Source organism: Stenella coeruleoalba (assembly GCF_951394435.1).
Source record: "Stenella coeruleoalba genome assembly, chromosome: 10".
Taxonomy (NCBI): Eukaryota; Metazoa; Chordata; class Mammalia; order Artiodactyla; family Delphinidae; genus Stenella; species Stenella coeruleoalba.
In genome coordinates, this window is record NC_137156.1 from 68,662,299 (window position 1) to 68,682,681 (window position 20,383).

Here is a 20,383-nt window from a genome sequence, read left to right on the forward strand (position 1 = left end):
GGGCTCCAGGTCTGCTGAGTCCTCAAGAGAAGCTGGAAATCTGAGTTTCAATTTAACGATCTCCTGACTGCAAAATCTTGACAACTAATTCACATGTTTAAAAGCACTGTGTGGGGACTTCCCTGGTGGTGCAATGGATAAGACTCCACACTCCCAATGCAGGGGCCCCGGGTTTGATCCCTGGTCAGGGAACTAGATCCCACATGCATGCCGCAACTAAGAGTTCGCATGCCACAACGAAGGAGCCTGCCTGCCGCAACTAAGACCTGGTGCAACCAAATAAATTAATTAATTAAAAAAATAAAAGCACCGTGTAGGTCAAACAGAACACGTCTGGGCCACAGTCTGTGGGTGGTAGACTAGAAGGCTAGGTTCCAGGGCCCTCTGGGGCTCTCTGGAAGGATAGTGTTTGCTCTGGGGGCATTTCCTGCTCTCATTTGGCAAGAGGGTGGCGTGCTGTTCCTTGTGTACCACCCCAGACCTGCTTCCTGGAGCATTTGATGGCTTTGCTCCACTCTGGTCTCTTTCCCCGACTAGTCAATCGGAGTCCACCCCTTGACCTGTAGATGGCTTCACAAACACAGGCCCAGGCCTGCCCCAGCTAGGCCAGAGCCTGAGAGGGTTCCAAAGGCAGGGCCAGCATAAGGCAGGTGTTGGGGGCCTCAGAACCCTCTTGCCCCGCCCAATCCCCAAATTCCTATCATAACTCCCGGGCCCTATCACTGTAAACCCTGGAGCTCATGTTTCCAACCCTCAGGGCAGACCTGAGCTGTTTCTAGAAACTCCAGCCACTCTGCAAAGCTGGCCCCTCACCCACCACTATTCAGACAGGGACTGACACCCCAAGGAGCACTGCTGGGCCAAGGCCAAGGCCACACTGACCATGAGCAGCACAGGCTGGAGGTTTTGTCTGTCTCTAAAACTGTCTCGTGTCCATTCGGGTCTCCTCGAGGTGAAGGCTAGCAAGATTTCTCAGCTGGCTGGCAGATGTGGAAAATGAGGCCCAGAGGAAAGCAGTAAGCTTGCTCAAGGTCCCTGGGCTGCGTGATCCTTATAGAGGGGCACTGCTAAAAATAGTTCCTGGAACCCAGAGTGGAAAAGGATGAATTCTGGGGCTAGCGTCAACGTTTTTCTTTTGCCTTGATCCCTGGGCAGATGCTGTATGCAGCAGCCCCTGAGGGTGAAGATGACGCAGACGGGGCAGAGAGTGGGGAGGAAGGAGAAAGTCAGGGAGGCCAGATCCCAGCATCATCCCCAGAACGGAGCCTGACCTTGCCTGAACTCCGGAGGCTTGGGCTCCCCTGCCCAGGGCCAGGGTGATAAGATGAGTTTATATCGCAGCTCTGAGGAGGGAGGCAAGACAGGATTGAGGGAGAGAAAAGAGAGGGAAGGAAAAATCACGGGGGAGGGAGAGGGGAGTAAGTATGCTAAACCCAGGAGAGGGACGACAACTTTGCCAGAATGGGGCCCACCCAGACTCATCACTGAGGCAGGAGGGGCACTTCCACTTCACAGATGCAAAATCTGAGGCTTAGGGCATGGGGTAATTTGCCCAAGATCGCAGAACCAGAAAGTAGCACAGTCAAGATTAGAATTCATGGCTTTAGCCTTTGCCCTTCAAGCAAGGTCTCAAACTGGAAACCACTCAGGCAGCATTTCCCAAAATGTGGCCCCAATATACCCTACCCCTGCATTACCAGGAGGGAGCCTGGTTAAAATGCAGATTCCTGGGTCAGAATCAAAGGGGCATGGCCCAGGAATATGCATTTTGACCAGTGCCCTGCTGGTGGTTCTTTGAGACCTAACACTGGGAAGCTCTGTGGCTCTCTTTTGGCTTTTCTGGTCTGACTTCCTAGCCCTACATCCTAGCTGCACCCCTGCAGCCAAGCTTTTCAAACTGAGTCACCCTGCCCTCCAGGACAGAACTAGGCCTTTCCCATTCAATGACTCGCCCACCAGTCTCCCAGTCCCATATAGACCCACCCTTCCAGCCAGTACCTCTCTTCTGGAAGCCTTCCTTGTGGTTGGGATTCCCCTCTCCTTCAGCTTGTGTTGAAGTAATATTGGGTTGGCCCAATAGTTCGTTTGGGTTTCCCATAACATCTTACGGAAAAACCCTAACGAACTTTTGGGCCAACCCAATAGCCTCCTCCTCCCTCTGGAATTATTTACAACATCCTATTTTACTTTCCGGGTGGATCTGCTTTGTTTCCCAACCTTTCCCTCTATTAAACAGGAAACTCCCAGAGGACTAGAAACTTATTGGTTTAAACAATAAGCCTCTGAAATCCATGACTTCACTTGCCCCTCTGCCAACCACAAGTGGCAAGGCTGGGAGAGCTTTACAATGAGGAAATGGAGCCTTAGAGAGATTGTAGCCTACCTAAGACCAAATAAGATTGAGCCGGGGTTAGAACCCATGTCCAGCTCCGATGTCCAGTTCTTTCTGCTTCTGCTTTGCCTCTGATCACTCAAACAGCTCTGCGACGCGGGCAGGACAGGGATTATGATCCCATTGCTCAGATAAGGAAAAGTGAGGCCCAGAGATGGACAAAGCACTCAATACCATCTTTACCCTGTTTTGGCTGCACCTGGGTCTGACCTTTTCTCTTACCCTCTCTCCGGCTGTTGGGCACTGCCCAGGGCCCCTCAGCAGGACGGGGCAGAGCTGAACTTTGGGTTCCCAGGCAAAGCCCTCATCCTGGACCCCTGGAATGGTCCCAGTGCCACTCCAGACCCAGGTGCCTCCTCTTCAGGTGGAGACTCGCCTCACCTGCCTTGCAGCTGGCTGGAGATTCAAAGAGAGGGAATTGGGAAATACCTGGACACACCTTGGTCACCATCACTCTAGACTTTGTCCCTCTTATTAATGCCCAGCTGAGGAGGAAGCAACCTGGGTGGTCCTTTCCTGAAGAGTGGAGGAGGGCAACTCTGAGCCTGGCACGGGCCCAACCCAACCAAGCCCAAGTTAAGCTGGGAAGGGTGTGGAGCAAGGAGGCCAGGCTGGCGTTCCTGAGAGGGGTTTGCCAAGCTGTACTCCACAGGTGTGGTCTAGGGGAGACTCAAAGGAGGTGAGGGCAACTCTGAACTTTGGGAGAGAGTACTGAGTCACCCAGCTGGTGCCCGGCCAGGGTGGCCAGCAGGGACTTTGGACAGCCCACAATGGAAAATAAAAATAATAATTGGGCTTCCCTGGTGGCGCAGTGGTTGAGAGTCTGCCTGCCGATGCAGCGGACACGGGTTCGTGCCCCGGTCCGGGAAGATCCCACATGCCGCGGAGCGGCTGGGCCCGTGAGCCATGGCCGCTGACCCTGCGCTTCCGAAGCCTGTGCTCTGCAACGGGAGAGGCCACAACAATAAGAGGCCCGCGTACCGCAAAAAAAAAAAAGTAATAATAATAATAATTAATATATGTCAACCCCCAACTATGTGTCAGGCCCCATGCCTCCACCCTCACCTCCCACCCAGTGTGTAGTGTGTGGGTTCCATCCAGCCCTGTTCCTTGTGCTCCTTCTCTGCATCAGGTTAAGTCCCTTTATTTCGGACCAGAAAAATGCCACGGCTGGGTCTCCGTCTGCTTCTCCTCGTCCTCCTCACTACGGATCCCTCCCTCCAGCTCCCTGGTCATCACCCCCAGGACCACTCCATCCTTGGTCAATCCAGCCCCATCTCCTCCGGGAAGCCCTCCGCCATGAAAAAAGCCCCGGGTGGGTCAGATCCTGCTTAAGACCCTGGTCCGGAACTCCTCGTTTCCCCTGCCTCCTCTATATCCAAGGCACCCGTTTTTGCAGCCCTATAACCCCCTGGTTACCCTAGAGGCGCTTCCCCTCCGACTCTGCCCTTTTATGCTCCACAAAGGATTCTGAAGCATAGGGTAGTTAGGGGAAGCGGCAAGGTGGTGCAGCATGAAGTCATCCGTCCCCAGCCTTGTTCTTCGTCCTCCCAGCAGGCCGTCCCGGTAAGCCCAGGTCCCACCAGCACAAACCGAGCCTAAGGAGGAGTGCTTTTACGCCCCGCCCCGCCCTTCCAACTTCTGGAGTGCCCCGCGGCACGCCTGCGCGGAGGACGCCCCGGCCCATGGCGCATGCGCAGCTGTCTATCTGTGTATATTAGGAAGACTGGGTTCGCGGCCTGAGGATTCTCGCGGATAAGGGCAAGGGTTTGTTTCTACCCTTGTTTGGGTACACGCCGCCGACGCCGCCGACGCCGCCTCCGCCGAGTCTCCCGCGCAGGTGAGGGCCCCGCGCTCTGGATGCGGCGCGGCCGGGGACAACCCCCGCGTGTCCTGCTTGCCTGCGCCCCGCTACTCCGGCCATTGGGACCCCATCCCCCACCGCTCCAATCACCCGCCGCCTCGGGGTCAACTTTCATATGCCCGATCTTCTACCTGATCGGCCCCCTCACGGCGTTCCCCGTTTAATTGACCGCTTTCGAATTCCCTTCTTAGACACCTCCCGTTATTCTCGAGCTCTCGACGCCCCGGGTAACCACAGACCTCCCCTGCCCAGGACCACCACTTTCCACCAGACCCACGGCCCTCATTTTTTAGCCCTTGTCTCTTCCCAGTTAGCCCCAGCGGCGCTTCCCCTCGTATCCCTGGCCTTCTTTATGCCCCCTCCTTTCTCAGTTATGCCCAGTTCACGGAGCTGTAGGGGCATAACCTCGGGGAAATCATGGCCTCAGGAACCCAGGGCCGGACTGGATGCCTTCTTGGGGTCTGGGAGTGTAGGGACCCGGAGAAGATCAGGATCCCTAAGAGTCTTCTCTGCCTTGATGGATGACAGTGGCTTCTTCCCTGGCCTCACTTCTTCACCTGGGTGGGTGCCAAGGTGTGTTATCTGCACTTCTGCACTGTGTATCTTCCTCAAGGAGCCTCTGACCTCCTAAACCTGTTCCTGACTTGTCCCTCCTGTCCCACCCCCTTGGTTATTGATCATCAGTATTTACCGTATTTGGTAAAGTAGTTTTGCAGGTGCCTTTGTATGGAGCTGGGGAATGAAGGTGATCTGGGTAGAGTGTGGTCACCACTTCTTAGTTGAGTCCCTCATCAGTGCTGTCCTTAGACATTTTTGAGTGAGACTTGTTAGTATCCCACAGTACCCTTGCTATAAATTTCAGGTGACACCTGAACCCAGTGACCTTGGAGTGGTATTTGCGTGATTATTAACAAGTGTTGGTATCACTCCTCATCTTTGTACAGGATCAGTGCACCTCCGGGACGGGACATGGAGACTGTTGTTCGCCGCTGCCCATTCTTATCCCGAGTGCCTCAGGCCTTTCTGCAGAAGGCAGGCAAATCTCTATTGTTCTATGCCCAAAACTGCCCTAAGATGATGGAAGTTGGGGCCAAGCCAGCCCCTCGGGCCCTGTCCGCTTCAGCAGTACTCTGCCAGCAGGTCAAAGAAACCCCTCCGGCCAACGAGAGTAAGTGTCCTTAGCAATGAAGTAGAGAGTGGTGATGTTTGCATTCATTACAAGACCCTGGAAGCAATTCTCACGCACAGTGCTGATGAGGGTCACGCGAGGCGGTTACTTGGTGCCAGGGTCAGTTCTCTGCATAGATTATCTCATGGAATTGTCATCCTAACCCCACAAAGTAGGCAGTTTTAGTTTTCACATCTTTAAAGGTGAAACAGTGGCCAGCATTCCACCTTGTGGATTGCGTGTCAGTGTCTGTTGGAGTTTGTGAGTTGTCAGTTCCTCGTTCATGTAAATGTAAAGTTGGAATCTTTATGTAAAGTTGGAATGTAGATGCTTGTAGCTTTTAAAGTTGTGATTTTTTTTCTTCTTTTTTTTTTTTTTCCTTGCCTTTGCTATGTTGCCTGACCTGTGCCTTTTGCCCTCAATTCCTTTCTGTGCTATGCCTTCCCAAATTCCTGGTAGTTTCTTATGCAGTCACTTATCATACCTTATCTCTTTGTCTGGCTCCAGACCACATAGGCTATTCCAGGCTAAACCATCTTCAAAGTCAACTCTACCTGTGAGTTTTTCAGTTAGGTTAGGCTACACTGAGGTATCAAGCAACCCCCAAATCTCAGGGCTTAACACATAAAGATTTCTGTCTTGTTCACGCAAGGTCCACTTTGGGTCATCAGGGCAATTCTGTTCTAAGCAGTGACCTGGGGTTCCACACTCTGGTGTGGAACAGCTTTAACTCTGAAATAGGTGGCTTTTGGGTCACTATTGCATAAGGGGAAAGTGAGAGGGTCTCAAACCAGCTCATCTTTTTAAAACTTTTCATAACAGTAAATTTCAATTATGAACAACAATAATCAATCCAGGGCCAATTTTGCTTCACTTGTGTCCGCATTCACCCCGCCTGCTCCCACTGGATTAACTTGAAACTGATTCCAGAAATTTCCTCTGTAAATATCAGTATGCACCTTTAAAAGATATGACTTCTTTCTTTTTTTTGCGGGCGGGAGCACACCACGTGGCATGTGGGATCCTAGTTCCTTAACCAGGGATCGAACCAGTGGAAGCGCGGATTCTTAACCACTGGACCGCCAGGGAAGTCCCTATGAGTTCTTTCTGAAAGCACCATCACAATACCATTATCACACCTAAAAAATGATGCAATTTCCTAATATCATCAAATACTCAGCCCCACCAGCTCTCGGATATTTTAGCCAGGAAGCAACACACAACATCCATTGGCCAGAACTCGTCACACGGCTCCAACTAAATGCACGGATGCTAGTTTTCTCTTTTTTTAATTATGTTTTTTACTGTGGCAAAATGCATATAACATAAAACTTACCATCTCAGCCATTTTTAAGTGTACAGTGGTATTAAGTACATTCATATTGTTCTGCAGCCATCACCACCATCCAGTGTCCAGAACTCTTTTCATTGTCCCAAACTGAAACTCTGAGCCAACTAAATACTAACTCCCCATCCTCCTCCCCCAGATCCTAGCAAACATTATTCTACTTCCTCTCTATGAATTTGACTACTCTAGAAACCTCACGTAAGTGGAATCATACAAAATTTGTTAAAGTAGTGATTTTTTTGACACATGTGTCTTTTTTTTGTTGTTGGCACGGCTTGCGGGATTTTAGTTCCCCGACCAGGGATCAAACCCAAGCCCCCTGCAGTGGAAGTGCTGAGTCCTAACTACTGGACCACCAGGGAATTCCCTTAACACATGTATCTTTATTTTGTATATGAATTTTTAAATTTTGCTTTTAATAAAGACATCAGAGATTTGGTTTTGGTCTGTCTTTGCCAGGAAAGAACGAAGCTTTTCAGATACCACTTAATTCTAGGGAATAATTTACCTTACAGGCTCTGTTAGTTGTGTTTTCTGGATGTGGACTTGTAAGAAAAGAATGTTTTTTACTAGAAAGCATTTAATCCTTTCTAGGATTTCTTTCCCTCTTTACCATTGTTTAGGAGTTAGTTATGTTTTTTACCATTCTGTCCCTAGCAGTAGATTCCTCTTCTGTTCCTGGTTGAGTAAAATGTGACTTATCCACTTGATAGACTGCCATGCATCCATCACAAATGATATTCACAAACTATTTACTAGCTTATGTAGATCTTTATAATGAAAAGGGCAGAATAAACAAGCATATACAGAATAAGTACAACTTTTTCTAAATCTACACATAAGGGGTAAAGAAAGATAATATGCCAAGTTGTCTGCAATGGTTATGTTTTGAATAATAGAACTCTATTTTTCTAGACTTCCTACAATGAATATGTATTTACTGACTTTTATAGTGAGTGAAATGAACTTGAAAGCAGGTTTTTTTAAAATTTTATTTTTTCGCCGCACAGCATGCGGGATCTTAGTTCCCACACCAGGGATTGAACCCCTGCCCCCTGCAGTGGAAGGGTGGAGTCCTAACAACTGAACTGCTGGGGAATTCCCCAAGGCAATTTTTTTGCTTTCCTTTATAGATTTTAATACAAACTGTATTGAGACACTGCCCAAGTTGTAGGAGAGCCTAGCCTATGACTCACAGGAGGATTCCAGAATGATGAAGAAAGACTTCTCTGGAAGGAAGATGAATGCATTTGCTCAAGGGGAGAGGGAAGTCTAGAAGCTTACCAGCCAACTGCATTAAGTCATGAACTTCTTTGAGGCATTTAGAGAAAACTGGCAGTTTATCTGTTAAGCAATGGCAAGCTTTTTTTTGTCAAGAATCTGTTTAGAAAATATTAGCAGAGAAAAAAACCGTATGACCACTTCCCAGTTACCTTCAAGAGTGTGTCCTCGCATGAAATATGCTGAGTGTACTTGGGGTAGATTTACTGGAAATAATTCAACTCAAGAATGCTGGGCTGTCTAGAACTAGAAAATACTACTTTGGGGATTTATAAGTGAGAAATACTATGGGTTTGAGAGGTAGGTGAACTGTGCCGGTTAACTCTTCACAGGAACATTGTGTCCAGTGAGGCAGATGAGAAAACAGTTGATTTAGCAGAACCTAATAAGAATAAACTTGTCTTTGGATCATGGGATAGAGTAAGTATAAGGTTTGTCTTTGAGGCAACAAGAGAAAGAAACAAGTGGGCTTCTGTGTACCGTGCAACCAGATCTGATGCTTCCGTTTTAACATTTCCCCCCTCAGAGGACAAAACTGCCAAAGCCAAGGTGCAGCAGGCTCCTGATGGATCCCAGCAGACTCCAGATGGCACGCAGCTTCCGTCTGGACACGCCTCCCTTGCCGCGAGCCAGGGCAGTGCGAGCAAATGCCCTTTCCTGGCAGCCCAGATGAGCCAGGGCGGCAGCAGCGTCTTCTGCAAAGCCAGCCTAGAGCTTCAGGAGGATGTGCAGGAAATGCATGCCGTGAGGGAAGGTAAACAGATGACATGAGCCATCAGAAGAGCGAAGAGGTTCTGTGGCTCTTTCAGACCCTCAGATTTATGTGTGAACTATTATTAGGGTAGTATTTGTGTCAGCACCTTCCTGTTTTAGGGCCGAGGAGGAAGGTCATCAAGATAGAGGACTGTATGGCAAAATGTGGGAGTTCTTTTTCTGTGTGTGTGTGTGTAGGATGTAACCAGCTTTTACAGTAATTCTTTAATTTCTGAAAATACCCCTCAGGCATAAACTATTACCAGTGCCCTTTGTTTCTTTCCCACCATTTGGTTGGATAAAAGGTAAAAAACAGTGTTACTGCAGTGAGTGCTAGTTTTAGGACTCCCAAGCTGTGTGTCTTAGTGGTGGTCATTGAGTGGCAACCTGAATTCCACTTGTGGCCGTATCCATGGAACACATAAGGTCCCCAGAAATTCTCCCCAGCAGAAATGATACAAGTGGCTGAAATTGTTTTCTGTGAAGAAAATCAGGGTGGGGGGGTGTGATGGGGAAGGCAAACCAGCCAGAAAAGAAAAGCTTTGGACTTTAATGTTCCTCAAAGCTGACTGGTAGCTCTGAAAACAAAACCAAACAGTAACTAAAGAAGAAGAAAAGCTTCATACACTCAGTTACATCTCACTTTCGTTATGATGGGCTATTTTTGTGAACTAGGCAGTAAGCCATTTTTAACAGTATGTCTGGAAGGTATTGTAGACTCAGAATAGAACACTGGTCCCCTTTGCCTCTTGTTACTTTTGTTACAGAGGTTGCCCAAACCTCAGTGAATCCCAGTGTGATTAGTGTGAAGACCGATGGAGGGGAGCTGAGTGGTTTGCTGAAGAACTTTCAGGACATCATGCGAAAGCAACGACCAGAAGGAGTGTCCCACCTTCTTCAAGATAACTTGCCAAAATGTGAGTCTTCTTGTTATTTGCCTGATGCAGGAGAGTTTATAACTTAAACATACATCAGATTAAACGTATAATTGCATGGTGAGTTGTGGATTAAAAGCCATGTCTCTTGCTTGATGCAAGTAGATGCTCTTGGCTACAGTGAATGCCAGTCCTATTGATAGCCTGCCTCATCTCTCTTAATACCTACTGTCTGCTCACGGGGTCAGACATTGTCATTTGAGACATACACAGACTCAAGATAAGGATGTCAAGGAACTTGCCCAGATGAGTACTTAGTACTTAGTACGTTAGTTTGTCCAGAATCTCCTTGCTCCCGAATGGCCAAGCCGGGATTGGAACCTAGGTCTTACACCAAAGCCTAGATGTGCTTTTTAACCGTCAAACTGTACCATCTTTTGTTCGGTTTTTAGCTGTTTCCACTTTTCAATATGATCATTTCTTTGAGAAGAAAATTGACGAGAAAAAAAATGACCATACCTATCGAGTTTTCAAAACTGTGAACCGGAGGGCGCAGCTCTTCCCCATGGCAGATGACTACTCAGACTCTCTCGTCACCAAAAAGCAGGTGTCCGTCTGGTGTAGCAATGACTACCTAGGAATGAGTTGCCACCCACGGGTGTGTGGAGCCGTCATGTAAGTAGCCTTCAGTTTTCAGATGTCACTGGCACGTCACTGGCATGACTTAGCAAGACACTGATGATTTATAGAAATTGGATCTTTTATGGGGGGGATATTCAGCAGCTGAGAGTGTGCCATAGCAAAATGCTCTTCTTAGCCTTTAAAAATATGTACAGGTTACTTTCAGAGAAACTCTGATGTGTAAGTAGTTGGTGGAGCCCCTTTGTGAGAGTTTTTTCTGGGCTCATTGACTACACATGTCCACTTACTACCCCTCCACAGGCAAGTCTTGCACAGAGGCTTCCTGGCTTGTGGCTGTGGGTGGAGAAATACAAATCGAGCAGCACTGGATGGTAGAGGGATTGCCCTGGTGGTACAGTGGTTAGGACTTCACGCTCCCAGTGCAGGGGGCCCAGGTTCAGTCCCTGGTCAGGGAACTAGATCCCACATGCATGCTGCAACTAGGGAACTAGATCCCACATGCATGCTGTAACTAAGAGTTCACACACGACAACTAAGGAGGCTGCTTGCTGCAACTAAGACCCAGTGCAACCAAATAAATAAATATTAAAAAAAAAAAAAAAAAGGGCTGGTAGAGCCTGTCGTTCATGTCCTTCAGGAGGTTTGCCATGGCTAGGAACACTTGAGAGAGTTGCTGGTCAAACTCTCCAAGCAGGCTTGCTAGAGAGAGCCCAGTCTGAGGTTTAGTAATAGAGATAGCCTAACATCACGGGACTGGTTCACAAAGAGTTTAGGTAGCCACCATTCAAGATGTCCCTCTAGAGCCTGAGGTCGTGTTATTGGAGAAAAAGCTGTTTGTCAGAGAAAAGAAATCTCAGTAAGTTAACTAAAACTCAACTAAGATTGTTAACACTTGCTCTTGATGTTCCCTAGAGGCCTCATCACCCTGGTGTTGAGACCTTCTCCCGCCCAGTCTAGAGATGAAGTGGGTTGAAACTTGTGTGAACTTCTGGTTCACAGGGAGAGAGGTGCTACAACAACATCAGTTTCAGTCTCCTGGATCCTGGAGGGAGGAATGTTCACGTCGTATTCAGAACCATGAGATTTATTTTCTGTCTGCTCTTTTTTTTTTTAAAAGGGACACTTTGAAACAGCATGGTACTGGAGCAGGGGGTACTAGAAATATTTCTGGAACTAGTAAATTCCACGTGGACCTGGAGCAGGAGCTGGCTGACCTCCACGGGAAAGATGCAGCACTCCTGTTTTCCTCGTGCTTTGTGGCCAACGACTCGACCCTCTTCACTCTGGCTAAGATGATGCCAGGTAGGAAGCTGTCATGGGCGCCTTAGAGTTTTCTGGCTTTCTTAGTAGTAACAGGAATATTGACAACAAAGAAAGCTTACCAGAACCACTCAAGAGTTATGATGGTAACTGGAAGCATTTGTTCTTGAACTGAGCATAAAGTGTTAACTGTACATTATAAATGCCAGTAGAACATGATAACGATAAAGAATCAGATTTGCAGGGCTTGTCTTTAAGCTAATTGCTTCCAGTGTGCTTTGTACTCTAAGAAAATCCTTTGGAGAATTCTCTTAATTATGTGTAGTTATCTTTCTTTCTTAAAAAAAATTAATTTATTTTTGGCTGCATTGGGTCTTCGTTGCTGCGCGCGGGCTTCTCATTGTCGTGGCTTCTCTTATGGTGGAGCATGGGCTCTAGGCGCACGGGCTTCACTAGTTGTGGCTCGCTGGCTTCAGTAGTCGTGGCACGTGGGCTCAGTAGTTGTGGCATGCAGGCTCTAGAGCACAGGCTCAGTAGTTGTGGCACACGGGCTTAGCTGCTCCGCAGCATGTAGGATCTTCCCAAACCAGGGATCGAACCCGTGTCCCCTGCAATGGCAAGCCCTGTAGTTATCTTCCATTGAGTTTGGAGTGAGACAGCCAGATTTAAAAGCCGATTAGTTGCATGCCACTGGGTTATTTTATACCTATGGGCCTTCTCAGAGGAGAAGCACTAGTTAGTTATTTTTCCAGGAAGAAACTGCCACACAGGGTCTTTTTCCTACTGGGCAAAGCAACATTTTCAGGTCAAAGTCTGTTGTCCTTGACTGTCGAGGAAATAATTTGTCTTTGGTGCAGATGACAATAAATAGCATTTTTGTGTTGTTAGGCTGTGAGATTTACTCTGATTCTGGGAACCATGCCTCCATGATCCAAGGGATTTGGAACAGCCGAGTGCCAAAGTACATCTACCGCCACAATGATGTCAACCACCTCCGAGAACTGCTGCAGAGGTCTGACCCTGCCGTCCCCAAGATTGTCGCATTTGAAACTGTCCACTCAATGGACGGTAAGTCTAGGTAGAGGCCAATCTGAAATCTTAAATGAAAACAAGGCCTGAACTTCTTAAAAGTGTGATATTTATTTCATTTTTGTAGTTTCTTTTCACTTTGCCAGGATTTTGTAGTTGCGGGACACTGTATAGATTGGGATGAATGTAGATATTCTACTCTGGCTTTTACCAGACTCCAAACCCCAAGGTAATCCAGAAACTGGGGGAAGTTAATTGGTTTCCCCAATGTTAAAAATATCTTAGAACGTACGTTCTTGTGTTGTAACTCTTACCAAAACAGAAATTCGTGAAATAGCAAGCACTTCAACGCAGTCTGTGGTCTCTCCTAGGGGCAGTGTGCCCACTGGAAGAGCTGTGTGACGTGGCCCACGAGTTTGGAGCAATCACCTTTGTGGATGAGGTCCATGCGGTTGGGCTGTATGGGGCTCAAGGAGGAGGGATTGGCGATCGGGATGGAGTTATGCCAAAAATGGACATCATTTCTGGAACACTTGGTATGTACACTCTGCATAGTCTGTAATCTGCACTAAAATTACATTCTTCTAACAAGGCCAAGGACTACTGGTCTAACAGGTCAGGTGAGGAGATGGTCTGATAGCATCTAAAGCCTGGGTCACTTTTTTGAGTGAGTTTTTCTTTCCTCAGTGAGTGGTGGCACAGCTTATCAGAATCCCTTGAGTCATGGCATGGCCCCCAGAATCAAAGTAAACCTCACAGCCTAACATGATAGAAGTACCATTTGTTGCCATCTGAGCTCATTCCAAACTTAGTTGTGGCTTTAGGTATACGCCGTGGCAACAGCCTTTACTCTCTGTGCGTCAGATTTTCCCCTTATATTAAAAAAAAATAAAAAAGAAGAATTTTAGTGCTTTTCTCCTAGAGCTGCAGGTAAGGCATTGTGCTGTGAAGCACTGAGCTCTGTGCCTACCGGGTGGGAACATTCCAGTTCACCTGGCTACTTTGTATTTCCTGTGCTCCTCCCAATAGAGAGGCCGTGTCTCTTGGAGCAACTCCAGACTCTTCCAGACTCCATAGCCATGCTGCCTGCTGGGTGTAAATCTTGCATGCTTAATAACTCACTAGCTGTGTGACCTTGGGTTTGTGGTTAACTTCTCTGTGCCTCAGTTTCCTCATCAATATGATGGAGGTAACAATAGAACCCACCTCAGCTTGGAGAAGATAAATGAACTGTATACAAACAATTACTGTAGACGTTCTTTTGTCTATGAGGTAAAAATGTAAACTGTACAAATTTTTTTGGCTGCATTGGGTCTTTGTTGCTGCACACAGGCTTTCTCTAGTTGCGGCGAGTGGGGGCTACTCTTCATTGCGGTGGGCATGCTTCTCATTGAGGTGGCTTCTCTTGTTGCAGAGCACGGGCTCTAGGCACACGGGCTTCAGTAGTTGTGGCACAAGGGCTCAGTAGTTGTGGCGTGCAGGCTCAGTAGTTGTGGCACACGGGCTTAGTTGCTCCACAGCATGTGGGATCTTCCCGGACCAGGGCTCGAACCCGTGTCCCCTGCATTGGCAGGCGGATTCTTAACCATTGCACCACCAGGCAAGTCCAACTGTACAAATCTGAGGATTTCAAAAGTTAGTAAGGCAGCTGGAGACCATGTAGTGTTTAGCTAAAGTGCCACTTTACAGCCTGCAGTTGGTAAAGGAAGGGCAGGCAAAAAAGAGCGTCCTTCAGTACCGTGAAGGGGCGTGAGAACGTCGTGCAGACCAGTAGAGCCTGGGGCCTCACAGGGCAGAGCCTTGCCAAGAGGAAAGCTCTTGTTCATGCGTCCTAATTCCAGCAGCCCTTTTCTTGTAAAGAGCTCTTATGACGTGGGCTCTTTGAAGGTATGGTCACTGGGAGATGAAAAGGGCTGGAGAGAGAGATTTTCCACTGTCAGAGACTATATCAACCCAGCAGTGCGTGGGGCTCAAGCAAGACTGTTAATTACAGAACATAATGTTAAGATCAAGGAGGACTCTTCTGGAGTCATTAATCCTGAAACCCGAGATACCGATTATACAAGGGGACTTAACAAGAATTGAAAAACGAGGCCGGCCCTAAATCAACCCTAACAGGGTCTGAGTTTCCATATTTATCCAGCAAACACTCCTTGTCAGAGTTTTGTGGTTACTTAAGTAGAAATTAATACCAGCCCTGCCAAAACAGTTAATGTCTTAGCTGGGTGACATTCCGGCCTCAGGGGTAATTCTCACAGTGAGCCCCCTGCTCAGACCCTGTCCTGGAGCAGGCGCAATGCAGCGCGAGGGGGAATGCAGCCAGCCTGGGTGGGAAGGGAGGTGGCACGTGGGGTTCAGGCACGCTGTGATCAGTCGCCGGTGCCAGGCCTGGTCTGGAGGCCTGTGCTTTGATCCTGGTCGGACACCAGCTTGGTCTTGTGACTTTGGTCAAGACCCTTTCATAACGTTCTCAGCTTTTTCCTGTTTGGAAATGGGCTTGATTTGAGTCTTAGGGCAAACAAAGATGAGGAAGAGAAGAGTGAGTGCTCTGAGGCTCTGCAGCACCTGGCTGTGCACACTTAGGGCAGTTGCTGTAATAAATGAGCCTGTCTCCTCCCAGGCAAAGCCTTTGGCTGTGTTGGAGGGTACATCGCCAGTACGAGTTCCCTGATCGACACCATCCGGTCCTATGCGGCGGGCTTCATCTTCACCACCTCCCTGCCGCCCATGCTGCTGGCTGGAGCGCTGGAGTCTGTGCGGATCCTGAAGAGCACCGAGGGCCGGGTGCTTCGGCGCCAACACCAGCGCAACGTCAAGCTCATGAGGCAGATGCTGATGGACGCCAGCCTCCCAGTCGTCCACTGCCCCAGTCACATCATCCCCGTCCGGGTAATGAGCGGCCTGTGATTGGACTCGCTGGGGGCCGGGGCTCCGCACTCAACGGGAGATGTCCCGGTTCATGCCTTCCTGAAGTTGGGCTGCGGCGGGGTGACTGCCAGGGCGAGGGACTGTAGCCAGTGGCCCTCTGCCGTGTTTCTGCCTTTGGTTGACTTCACAATGAGAATGAAGCCTTTGAACCCAGCAGGCTGGAACAGAGGTTCCTCCTCCAGAGCACTAGCCTTGACAGGGTAAACACAGAGCTCGTATCTGGAAAGCTCCGGAAGCCTGAGCTTGGCTAGCTTTGAAGTATGGCTTTCTATTCATTTAATTTTGAAATGGGTCTTGCTTTGCCTGCTACAAAGGGTAGCCCTGTTGGTGTCACAGTTGAATTCATCTGAGTAGTGGAGCTGGTATAAAAGCTGCCTTATCCCCAGGATGCACACGTCCAACTACCATCATACTGGGGTCACAGAAGCTCCCGTTTTCCCCATTCGGGGTCTGGGTGGGAGATCAGTGTGAAATTTACTTCTAATATGGTTTCAGTTCTCTGGTCTGTAGTGAACAACACTGGACGCTTTAAGTCGCAGGTGTCTGGGCAGCGCTTTACCTCTGTGCCAGGCTTGCATACGCGGCTCCAGCCTGAGCCACGTGGGCATGCGTGTCACTAGTCTGCTAAGAGGTGGTCCATCCGGTTCTGGTCTTACCTTCTGTTATCATCAAACTTAGGTTGCAGATGCTGCTAAAAACACGGAGGTCTGTAATGAGCTAATGAGCAGACATAACATCTATGTCCAAGCGATCAATTACCCCACGGTGCGCCGGGGGGAGGAGCTGCTGCGCATCGCCCCCACGCCCCACCACACACCACAGATGATGAACTACTTCGTGGGTGAGTAGCCAGGGAGCCGCCAGCACCTCATGGGAGAGTGGCATGAAGCTGTCTTTTCAGTGTCTATAATTGAAGCCATTCAGAGTCGTTCAGATTTGTCTCTTCTTTTTCCAAGTAATTCAGAATGTTCTCAGATGGTATAAAACTGTAAAAGACACTTAGTCGTTTGCATTCACTTTGGGAGGGTGCAGTCATTTGGGAAGTGCTGAGGGAGGCTGCTAATCCACCCACTGTTCCCATGCCCCTGTCTGTGTGACTCAAGGATGCCCGGTCACGGCTGTTGCAGGAGAGATGCCTCTGAAGGCCTAAGTCTGCCCAGGCCTCCAGAGCTCAGCTCTGTACTTCTCTCTGTTCTCTGAACCAACTCCACACAAACCCCTTCTGATGCGAGTCATTGTTCAGCATTTTATATTCTCATAGTTCTGTAGAAGCCAGTCCTTCACCCCCCCGCATCCACCTAAAGGCAGAGACCAACGGGCTGCTCCTGGTTGCCTCTGCCTCAAAGGTGCGTTCTGCTCCTGAGCCGCCACCCCTGTCCGAGGTGTTTCCCCTGCCTGGAGCCTTTAGGGCTGCTCTGCTAGGAGTGCTCAGCCCGACACAGTGGAGCCATGTGGGAGCAACTTCTTTCCTGAAGGCATGTAAAGGAAAGCCAGAGTCGGGTTTTGTTTCTCTCTTTTTTTTTTTTTTTATAACAGCCTATTAAGATGGAATTCACATACCGCAAATTCCACCCTTTCAACATATGAAATTCAGTGGTTTTTAGGTAATGTGGTGCAACTGTCACCACTCTGATTCCAGAACATTTTCATCACCTCAAAGAGAAACTGCACACCCCTTAGCAGCCCCTCCCCATCCCCAGCCCCCGTCAGCCATCAGCCCTGATCCACTTTCTGCCTATACATTACATTTTATGTAAGTGGAATATATGGCCCTTTATGCCTGGCTTCTTTCACAGCACAGTGCTTTCAAGGTTCAGCCATGTTGTAGCATGAATCAGCACTTCATTTCTTTTTATTACCAAATAATCTTCCTTGGCACAGATCTACCACATTTTGTTTATCCATCAATTGACGGATGTTTGGGTTATTTCCACTTTTTGACTATTACGAAAATAATGCTGCTGTGAACATTTGTGTGCAAGTTTTTGTTGGGGGCATGTGTTTCCATTTGTCTTGGGTACGTACTGCCTTTAATTTTTAAAAGCTGTTCCTCCTCACAGAGAATCTGCTGGCCACGTGGAAGCGAGTTGGGCTGGAGCTCAAGCCACATTCCTCAGCCGAGTGCAACTTCTGCAGGAGGCCGCTGCATTTCGAAGTGATGAGCGAAAGAGAGAAATCCTACTTCTTTGGTATGAGCAAGCTGGTGTCTGCTCAGGCCTGAGTGTGTCGCGCCCTCAATCACTCCACCTAACCCCAGGCCACATTGTATCCAGGTAGTCAGTTCTCTAGAATTGTCTTTGTATGTGAATTAAATTATATTAAATTTTAATCTGTAGTAAACGTGTAGTCCTGAAAATAAATTCTTGTCTAAATCATGGGTCCTCTTTTCATTGGCTCCTGAATCAAAAAATCATTCATCCCTTTAAACTTGGTCTGTATTGTTGAGATGTATGAAGTATATAAAAACATCCTGGTCCTCTGGGAGTGGCTCCAGACCCTGCTGGGATAGCAGGACCTCCCAGTCCGCAGGAAGCTAGCAGGTCTTTAATGCGAGCCAGGTGGTGGCGCAGCTGCGCCCCAGCCTGAGCAGTTCTGAGAGCAGTCACCACAGGGCACCACACGGCGGCTGTTTCACTCCGAGCCTCTCCCCACACCTTACGTGCAGTCCGCGCTGCAGCGGCTTCTCCCCTTCCGCTTTCCCTTCCCAGCCACTGCCTCCCTCTCACACTTCCCTGTGAAAGTTGGGCAGTCGGGCTTGTCTGTCACCAGCAGGTCCTCCAGCGCCAGCTGCACCTGTGATCGCGCCCCTCCCCTCAAAGTGGAGGCGTTTGTGCTCCTTCCCCTGACTCGTGCCCCTCGTGTTCTGGGTCCCCTGGCTTCTCGTGCATTCCTGCAACTATCTCTTGCCTTCTCCCCATTGGCCTGCAGCAGGCTCTCACCCATCCTAAAAATAAAACAGGCTCTCCCTCAGTCTTGACCCCCATCTAGCTGCTGCCTCTGTTCTGCTCCTTTTCTGTTTAGCCCTCCCCACTTGGTCTTTCAGCCTGTTCCTTGTGGAGGCTGCTCTTTTCTTGCCACGTCTTGCTTCTTCTTGCCAAATCCAGTGGCCTCCTGTTTTCCTTTCATTGGATCTCCCAGTAGTGTTTGAGGTGGTTGTCCTTGGCCTTTTTACAGCTTCCTCTAAGCTTCCGTGCCACTGACCTCTCCTGATTGCCCTCCTCCTTCCTGAACTGGTCCTTCTCTGAACATTGAGGACCCCCTGGGTTCATCTCTAACTGCATGTAACCCTTCCCCTCCCTGCACAGGATCTCCCCAAGCCCTGGGTTTCCAGTTCCAGCTGTACGTCACTGAGGGCCAGCAAACAAGCACCTGAACCACGCAGCTCATGAGGGCGCCCTGGGTCTGCCCACTCCTCCCCTTCCTGCCTTTCTCCTCATCTTCCCACATCTACCCAGTTACTCCCGCCTCTCATGTGGAAAACAACTCTGTCTTGCCCACGCGTGACACTGTTAGCAAGTCGTGTACGTCTTACCTCAAAGATACACCTCAGGCCAGGCCACTTCCTGTCACCTCCCACTGCTACCATCCTGCTCGTGCCACCATCATCCTGGCACCCGCCCCAGCCTCTACCCCACACAGCAGCCTGAGAGAGCTTTTTAAAAAAAATGGAGCTCCGTGGCGGTCCAGTGGTTAGGACTTGGCGCTTACACTGACGGAGCCCGGGTTTGATCCCTAGTTGGGGAACTAGGATCCCGTGCAGTACAGCCTAAAAAACATATATATCACATCCTGACCCTCCCCTGTAGAAAATTTTTCTGGGTCTTCGAATTGCACTCGTTAAATTCTAGATTGTCACACAGACTGATGACATTCTCTGGGATCAGGATCCCATCCAGCTCTGCAGCCTCATCTCCCACCCCACCCCAATCTGTTCACTCTGCCTCACGTGTGGAAGCATACTCCTGGGCCTCAAATACCCACGGACGTTCTCACCAGCTTCCAGACCTCGGTGTTGTTAGCCATTGTTTCTCTCCTGGATTTCTCTTCCCTGGATCGTGGTGTGGATGCCTCTCTTCACACAGGACAAGGGTCCGCGAGGAGACCTTCCCTGAGCCCCCGGACTAAGGCAGCCCCCTCCTGTGTTCTCACCATCACTTGGCCTCCCCCCGGGCTGCCCTTCAAAGCCTTGGTCACCACCCCTGTTGACCGTTTCCCTGTCGTTCTCCTTGCTTCTCTCTCTCCAATGCCGTGCACTGTACCTGACACACACAGTGGACATTGAGCAAATGTGTTGAGTGAACGAAAGGGGACTATCTCAGCTGTAACGAAACACCACAGACTGCGGGGCTTAAACAACAAACATTTGTTTCTCACCATTCTGGAGACTGGAAGTCGCGGTCAAGGTGCCAGCAGATTCAGTTCCTGGTGACAGCCCTCTCCCTGGCCTGCACGCAGCTGCTTTCTCGCTATAAATGTACGTGACCTTTCCCTCTTCCTCTTCTTATAAGACGACTAACCCCACCACAAGGGGCCCACCTGCTGCCCTAATTTAAATCTAATTACCTTCCAAAGGCCCCACCTCCAAACGCCATCACCTGGGGGTTATTGTTTCAACCCATGGGAGGACAAACATTCAGCCCATAATAGGGACCAGTGAGAACACCCAAGGCTACTTTACCAGAAAGAATAGGTGAGCCGAAGATGGAGGACACAGAGCCTCCTGGCCTCGCTGGCCTGTCTCAGCTCCAGGGGTAACTGGGGGTGGCCCCATGCCCCTAATCAGCCCAGGCACTGAGAGAGCTCGCTGAACCCTGGTCCCATCAGATAAAGCCACACACCTGGG

The 20,383-nt window shown here is 49.2% G+C and overlaps 1 protein-coding gene across 1 annotated transcript; it reads left to right on the forward strand.

The window, feature by feature from the left end:
• Positions 1 to 4,118: 4,118 nt before the first annotated feature.
• Positions 4,119 to 17,891, forward strand: ALAS1 (5'-aminolevulinate synthase 1). The gene is made up of 11 exons (XM_079934303.1): positions 4,119 to 4,232; positions 5,201 to 5,424; positions 8,580 to 8,807; positions 9,574 to 9,723; positions 10,134 to 10,356; positions 11,441 to 11,625; positions 12,472 to 12,651; positions 12,984 to 13,148; positions 15,233 to 15,501; positions 16,219 to 16,381; positions 17,601 to 17,891. Exons 2-11 carry the CDS (start codon positions 5,226 to 5,228, stop codon positions 17,759 to 17,761), a joined length of 1,923 nt encoding a protein of 640 aa, XP_079790429.1. The 5' UTR covers positions 4,119 to 4,232; positions 5,201 to 5,225; the 3' UTR covers positions 17,762 to 17,891.
• Positions 17,892 to 20,383: the final 2,492 nt, after the last annotated feature.

Excerpts from the sequence above, each read along its gene's own strand:
- ALAS1 (XM_079934303.1), top strand. The coding sequence starts at position 5,226 with ATGGAGACTGTTGTTCGCCGCTGCCCATTCTTATCCCGAGTGCCTCAG. Across the intron at positions 5,425-8,579 it reads AACCCCTCCGGCCAACGAGA|AGGACAAAACTGCCAAAGCC; the intron begins GTAAGTGTCCTT and ends TTCCCCCCTCAG. Across the intron at positions 12,652-12,983 it reads AACTGTCCACTCAATGGACG|GGGCAGTGTGCCCACTGGAA; the intron begins GTAAGTCTAGGT and ends GGTCTCTCCTAG.